An 8,111-nucleotide genomic window follows, 5' to 3' on the forward strand; every position below is an offset into this window, starting at 1 on the left:
CTCTTCACACACACGCACACCCCTCCGTGTCTCTTCACACACACGCACACCTCCGTGTCTCTTCACGCACACCTCCGTGTCTCTTCACGCACACCTCCGTGTCTCTTCACGCACACCTCCGTGTCTCTTCACACACACGCACACCTCCGTGTCTCTTCACGCACACCTCCGTGTCTCTTCACACACGCACACCTCCGTGTCTCTTCACGCACACCTCCGTGTCTCTTCACACACACGCACACCTCCGTGTCTCTTCACGCACACCTCCGTGTCTCTTCACACACACGCACACCTCCGTGTCTCTTCACACACACGCACACCTCCGTGTCTCTTCACACACACGCACACCTCCGTGTCTCTTCACGCACACCTCCGTGTCTCTTCACGCACACCTCCGTGTCTCTTCACACACGCACACCTCCGTGTCTCTTCACACACGCACACCTCCGTGTCTCTTCACGCACACCTCCGTGTCTCTTCACGCACACCTCCGTGTCTCTTCACACACACGCACACCTCCGTGTCTCTTCACGCACACCTCCGTGTCTCTTCACACACACGCACACCTCCGTGTCTCTTCACACACGCACACCTCCGTGTCTCTTCACGCACACCTCCGTGTCTCTTCACGCACACCTCCGTGTCTCTTCACACACGCACACCTCCGTGTCTCTTCACACACACGCACACCTCCGTGTCTCTTCACACACACGCACACCTCCGTGTCTCTTCACACACACGCACACCTCCGTGTCTCTTCACGCACACCTCCGTGTCTCTTCACACACACACACCTCCGTGTCTCTTCACGCACACCTCCGTGTCTCTTCACACACACACACCTCCGTGTCTCTTCACGCACACCTCCGTGTCTCTTCACACACACACACACACCTCCGTGTCTCTTCACACACACGCACACCTCCGTGTCTCTTCACACACACGCACACCTCCGTGTCTCTTCACACACACGCACACCTCCGTGTCTCTTCACACACACGCACACCTCCGTGTCTCTTCACACACGCACACCTCCGTGTCTCTTCACACACACGCACACCTCCGTGTCTCTTCACACACACGCACACCTCCGTGTCTCTTCACACACACGCACACCTCCGTGTCTCTTCACACACACGCACACCTCCGTGTCTCTTCACGCACACCTCCGTGTCTCTTCACGCACACCTCCGTGTCTCTTCACGCACACCTCCGTGTCTCTTCACACACACGCACACCTCCGTGTCTCTTCACACACACGCACACCTCCGTGTCTCTTCACACACACGCACACCTCCGTGTCTCTTCACACACACGCACACCTCCGTGTCTCTTCACACACACGCACACCTCCGTGTCTCTTCACACACGCACACCTCCGTGTCTCTTCACACACACGCACATCTCCGTGTCTCTTCACACACACGCACATCTCCGTGTCTCTTCACACACACACACACACACCTCCGTGTCTCTTCACACACACACACACACACCTCCGTGTCTCTTCACACACACACACACACACACCTCCGTGTCTCTTCACACACACACACACACCTCCGTGTCTCTTCACACACACACACACCTCCGTGTCTCTTCACACACACACACACCACCGCGTCTCTTCACACACACACACACACACACCTCCGCGTCTCTTCACACACACACCCCGTGTCTCTTCACACACACACACACACCTCCGTGTCTCTTCACACACACACACACACACCTCCGCGTCTCTTCACACACACACCTCCGCGTCTCTTCACACACACACCTCCGCGTCTCTTCACACACACACACCTCCGCGTCTCTTCTCACACACACACACCTCCGCGTCTCTTCACACACACACGCCTCCGTGTCTCTTCACACACAAACACACACACCTCCGTGTCTCTTCACACACACACACACACACCTCCGTGTCTCTTCACACACACACACACACACACACACACCTCCGTGTCTCTTCACTCACACACACACACACACACACACACACACCTCCGTGTCTCTTCACACACACACACACACCTCCGTGTCTCTTCACACACACACACACACACACCTCCGCGTCTCTTCACACACACACACACACACACACACCTCCGCGTCTCTTCACACACACACACACACACACCTCCGCGTCTCTTCACACACACACACACACACACACCTCCGCGTCTCTTCACACACACACACACACACACACACACACCTCCGCGTCTCTTCACACACACCTCCGCGTCTCTTCACACACACCTCCGCGTCTCTTCACACACACCTCCGCGTCTCTTCACACACACCTCCGCGTCTCTTCACACGCACACCTCCGTGTCTCTTCACACACGCACCTCCGTGTCTCTTCACACACGCACCTCCGTGTCTCTTCACACTCACACGCACCTCCGTGTCTCTTCACACTCACGCACACCTCTGTGTCTCTTCACACACACGCACACCTCCGTGTCTCTTCACGCACACCTCCGTGTCTCTTTACACACACACACTCCGTGTCTCTTCACGCACACCTCCGTGTCTCTTCACACACACGCACACCTCCGTGTCTCTTCACGCACACCTCCGTGTCTCTTCACGCACACCTCCGTGTCTCTTCACGCACACCTCCGTGTCTCTTCACACACACGCACACCTCCGTGTCTCTTCACGCACACCTCCGTGTCTCTTCACACACGCACACCTCCGTGTCTCTTCACGCACACCTCCGTGTCTCTTCACGCACACGCACACCTCCGTGTCTCTTCACGCACACGCACACCTCCGTGTCTCTTCACGCACACCTCCGTGTCTCTTCACACACGCACACCTCCGTGTCTCTTCACACACACGCACACCTCCGTGTCTCTTCACACACACGCACACCTCCGTGTCTCTTCACGCACACCTCTGTGTCTCTTCACACACACACACCTCCGTGTCTCTTCACACACACACACCTCCGTGTCTCTTCACACACACACACCTCCGTGTCTCTTCACGCACACCTCCGTGTCTCTTCACACACACACACACACACACCTCCGTGTCTCTTCACACACACGCACACCTCCGTGTCTCTTCACACACACGCACACCTCCGTGTCTCTTCACACACACACGCACACCTCCGTGTCTCTTCACACACACACGCACACCTCCGTGTCTCTTTAAATCTCCTGTAGAGTGTTAATGTACTGTTGAAGTTGGAAGTTTACATACACTTAGGTTGGAGTCATTAAAACTCGTTTTTCAACAACTCCACAAATTTCTTGTTAAACTATAGTTTTGGCAAGTCGGTGAGGACATCTACTTTGTGCATGACACAAGTCATTTTCCAACAATTGTTTACAGACAGATTATTTCACTGTATCACAGTGGGTCAGAAGTTTACATACACTCAGTTGACTGTGCCTTTAAACAGCTTGGAAAATTCCAGAAAATGATGTCATGGCTTAAGAAGCTTCTGATAGGCTAATTGACATAATTTGAGTCAATTGGAGATGTACCTGTGGATGTATTACAAGGCCTACCTTCAAACTCAGTGCCTCTTTGCTTGACATTATGAGAAAATCAAAATAAATCAGCCAAGACCTCAGAACAAAATTGTAGACCTCCACAAGTCTGGTTCATCCCTGGGAGCAATTTCCAAACGCCTGAAGGTACCACGTTCATCTGTACAAACAAGAGTATGCAAGTATAAACACCATGGGACCACCAGCCATCATACCGCTCAGGAAGGAGATGCGTTCTGTCTCCTAGAGATAAATCAATTTTGGTGCGAAAAGTGCAAATCAATCCCAGAACAGCAGCAAAGGACCATGTGAAGATGCTGGAGGAAACCGGTACAAAAGTATCTATATCCACAATAAAACGAGTCCTATATCGACATAACCTGAAAGGCCGCTCAGCGAGGAAGAAGCCACTGCTCCAAAACCGCCATAAAAAAGCCAGACTGCGGTTTGCAACTGCACATGGGGACAAAGATTGTACTTTTCAAATCAAATGTATTTATATAGCCCTTCTTACATCAGCTGATATCTCAAAGTGCTGTACAGAAACCCAGCCTAAAACCCCAAGCAGCAAGAAATGCAAGTGTAGAAGCACGGTGGCTAGGGAAAAACTCCCTAGAAATGCCAAAACATAGGAAGAAACCTAGAGAGGAACCAGGCTATGAGGGGTGGCCAGTCCTCTTCTGGCTGTGCCGGGTGGAGATTATAACAGAACATGGCCAAGATGTTCAAATGTTCATAAATGACCAGCATGGTCTAATAATAATAATCACAGTAGTTGTCGAGGGTGCAGCAAGTAAATGTCAGTTGGCTTTTCATAGCCGATCATTAAGAGTATCTCTACCGCTCCTGCTGTCTCTAGAGAGTTGAAAACAGCAGGTCTGGGACAGGTAGCACATCCGGTGAACAGGTCGGGGTTCCATAGCTGCAGGCAGAACAGTTGAAACTGGAGCAGCAGCATGGCCAGGTGACTCAACCCACTCAAGTGACGCACCCCTCCTAGGGACGGCATGGGAGAGCACCAGTAAGCCAGTGACTCAGCCCCTGTAATTGGGTTAGAGGCAGAGAATCCCAGTGGAGAGAGGGGAACCGGCCAGGAAGAGACAGGCTCTGGAGCAACGAACCGCCCTTGCTATCTGTTCACCTTCACACTCCTGGGCCAGACTAGACTCAATCATATGACCTACTGAAGAGATGAGTCTTCAGTAAAGACTTTTCCTCTGGTCTCATGAAACAAAAATTGAACCGTTTGGCCATAATGATCATTGTTATATTTAAAGGAAAAGGTGGAGGCTTGCAAGCAGAACACCACCATCCCAACCGTGAAGCACAGGGGGGGCAGCATCATGTTGTGGGGGTTCTTTGCTGCAGGTGGGTCTGGTGCACTTCACCAAATAGATGGCATCATGAGGAAAGAAAATGATGTGGATATATTCAAGCAACATCTCAAGACATCAGTCAGGAAGTTAAAGCTTGGACGCAAATGGGTCTTCCAAATGGACAATGACCCCAAGCATACTTCCAAAGTTGTGGCAAAATGGCTTCAGGACAACAAATTCAAGGTATTGGAGTGGCCATCACAAAGCCCTCACTTCAATCCGATAGAAAATTTGTGGGCAGAACTGATAAAGCGTGTGTGAGCAAGGAGGCCTACAAACCTGACTCAGTAACACCAGCTCTGTCAGTAGGAATGGGCCAAAATTCACCCAACTTATTGTGGGAAGCTTGTGGAAGGCTACCCAAAACGTTTGACCCAAGTAAAACAATTTAAAGGCAATGCTACCAAATACTAATTGAGTGTATGTAAACTTCTGACCCACTGGGAATGTGATGAAAGAAATAAAAGCTGAAATAAATCATTCTCTCTACTATTATTCTGACAGGATCACCACTTTATTTAAAGAATGTGAACTAACTGACCTAAAACAGGACATTTTTACTAGGATTAAATGTCAGGAATTGTGAAACTGAGTTTAAATGTATTTGGCTAAGGTGTATGTAAACTTCCGACTTCAACTATGTCAATGTGTCATTCTCCACCACTTGAGCCACATCTGACATATCTATCTGTTTCCTTTGCTTGGTGATCATGTTAAAGTCCAGTGATTTCTCCTCCACAGAGACTCAGACAGCCTGCTTCATGTGGTTGAGCACAGCAGGAGGAGGACGGACAGTGAGGCTACCGCCGGCAGTGTAGGCAGCTGCTCTACTATACCACCGGTCAGTACACACACTCTCTTACATGATTAAACACGCATACACTGATACGGTCACTCACACGCAATCCTTCCACTAATGTATGTATTGTTGTTGTAGGAGGTGGTTCGTGCAAAGGTGCGGAGACAGCTTAGTAAGCAGCAGAAAGCAGCTCAGAGGAGACGACTGATAAAGGGAGAATCTAACCTGGTCACTGCAGAGAGGAGAGAGAATCAGAGTAACATCAAATCTAGTCTGGAGACTGATGGCTTCTGGGGCTGAGAGGGACGTACGTAATGGAGTGCGAGTCAAGTGTGTGTGAGTACCTGGTCACGAGGACAACAGAACATGATGAGAACATGAACCACATTGGCGATGAGAGGAAAGGGGCCCTGTTGGCAGAAGGCCTCTCTCCCAGCGACGAGCCCCCAGCGACAAGCCCCCCAGCGTTGGGTCATGTTTTGTATCTACTGCAGTGTGAATACTTTCAATAAAGATAACTTTAATATGATGACAATGAGTCCAGATGTGTTCACAGTGTACAAAACATTAGGAACACCTAACTAATAATGAGTTGCACTCCTTTTTGCCCTCAGAACAGCCTCAATTTGTTGGGGCATGAAGCGTTCCATAGTGATACTGGCCGATGTTGACTCCAATGCTTCCCACAGTTGTCAAGTTGGCTGGATGTCCTTTGGGTGGTGGACCGTTCTTGATACACACTGGAAACTGTTGAGTGTGAAAAACCCAAGCAGCGTTGCAGTTCTTGACCCACTCAAACCATACGCCCGGCACCTACTACTATACCCTGTTCAACGGCACTTATATATTTACCCTCTGAATGGCACACATACACAGTTCATGTCTCAGTTGTCTCAAAGCTTAAAAATAATTCTTTAATCTGTCTCCTCCCCTTCATCTGCACTGATTTGAAGTAGATTTAACAAGTGACATTAATAAGGGATCATAGACTGACCAGGTGAAAGCTATGTTGAATCGGTGGCCATATTGCTTCTATCCTCCAAACAAATATTGATTTGTAGACACAAATGGCTGGTAAAAGTAAAGGATTGCCTAGAGACTGCTTTTCCAAGTGCTCAAGGTGCTTTACCTTGTGAAGAGAGTACTTGTGTCATTCACTGCAGAAGTCTTCAGAATGGTGTGTGTCAGTGGTTGTCTTCTAGCGGTTCTCTGTGGCTGTGGAATGCAGTTGTGGGGGGGGCTGATTACTTGTGCTAAACTCTACTCGAATGCTCACACATTCACCCCATAGACCGTAGGGCCAGACTCATGTGAACAGAACATACACACTTGAAGACACACATCCACCCTCTCAAGATCCAATGAGCTCTACAAGGCCAGGCAACACAAATGCACACACAACCTGAAAATGGTCTTGGGGACTGAGAATCCACTCTGTGATAGTGACTTCATGAGTCTGTTAGAGACTGATGTAGTGGCTGAGCAATCTGTATACACTGTCTGAATGGCGCTCAGGCCCTGGATGTACATGGCTCCATCCTGCCTGCCTGCCCACACACACACACACGATTCCTCTGAGGATGCGGGTCAGTTGGTGTTTGGCTGGGGGGTTATGGATTTGGATGGGGTTTATTAATATTGGTTGGTCTAATGGCACATTTTACTATAAGAAGCCAGAGCACATTTGATGGACACAAAGACCCAGTCAGAGATGTGGGACTGTTCTGTCCATTAGGATCCCTGCTGCCAACGGCCCTGGTACGTTCAGGGTGTGACCCAGACCATGTGTGGCTGTGAGAAGTAGAGGGGCTATACAGTGACTCCCTATAGAGCCCTATATTCTCTGTCTGACCACTGGGATTAGGCAGCTACCGAGGGGAGGGGGGCTGCATACCAACATCAGGCCTCAGTGTGAGGGGGGCTAATTAGCAGGGCTCGTGACAAAGGTGGAGCACTTCAGAGGAGAACCTCTGGGAAGGGCTTCACATGAGAGGGAGAGAGGGGAGGAGGAGAGAGAAAAGCGTTGTTCTTGGGAAGTGCAGTCTTTATCCTATTTCATTTCAAAATTCTTGAGTGGAGTTGTGTCTCGAGGAGTTTCCCACTGCTTTGTCCATGGAGCGTGGTTTGAACTAGCTTTAGCATGTGTGAGTGTGTATGTTTTAGCCAGACTAAGTGTGTGTGTGAGAGAGAGTCAGTCCTGTGTGTGAACTGGACTGAGTGTGCCGGAAGACTGAGGTTGAATAGCATGAGCTATGTTTGGGATTCTCCATACGATATCATGATATCACACCTTCTGTCCCCAAGTGACTTCGGTACCAGCCTCAAGGACTGTGAGTAACTATTCATACACACAGAGACACACACATCATTCTCAGACGTCTGGGCTTGAGCATGTAACTGATGTCACCTGTAGTT

The 8,111-nt window shown here is 49.9% G+C and overlaps 1 protein-coding gene across 1 annotated transcript in view; it reads left to right on the top strand.

Annotated features, from left to right (window-relative positions):
- The window catches only part of riok2 (RIO kinase 2 (yeast)), a 33,840-nt gene extending 27,615 nt beyond the window's left edge, over positions 1 to 6,225 (top strand). The window contains exons 9-10 of the mRNA XM_042331498.1: positions 5,639 to 5,738; positions 5,835 to 6,225. Of these exons, the coding sequence (XP_042187432.1) occupies positions 5,639 to 5,738; positions 5,835 to 5,996 (262 nt within the window). The 3' untranslated portion in view covers positions 5,997 to 6,225. The remainder of the gene's footprint in view (positions 1 to 5,638; positions 5,739 to 5,834) is intronic.
- The last annotated feature ends 1,886 nt before the right edge of the window (positions 6,226 to 8,111 follow it).

The sequence above is a fragment of the Oncorhynchus tshawytscha genome, linkage group LG12, assembly GCF_018296145.1.
Source record: "Oncorhynchus tshawytscha isolate Ot180627B linkage group LG12, Otsh_v2.0, whole genome shotgun sequence".
Taxonomy (NCBI): Eukaryota; Metazoa; Chordata; class Actinopteri; order Salmoniformes; family Salmonidae; genus Oncorhynchus; species Oncorhynchus tshawytscha.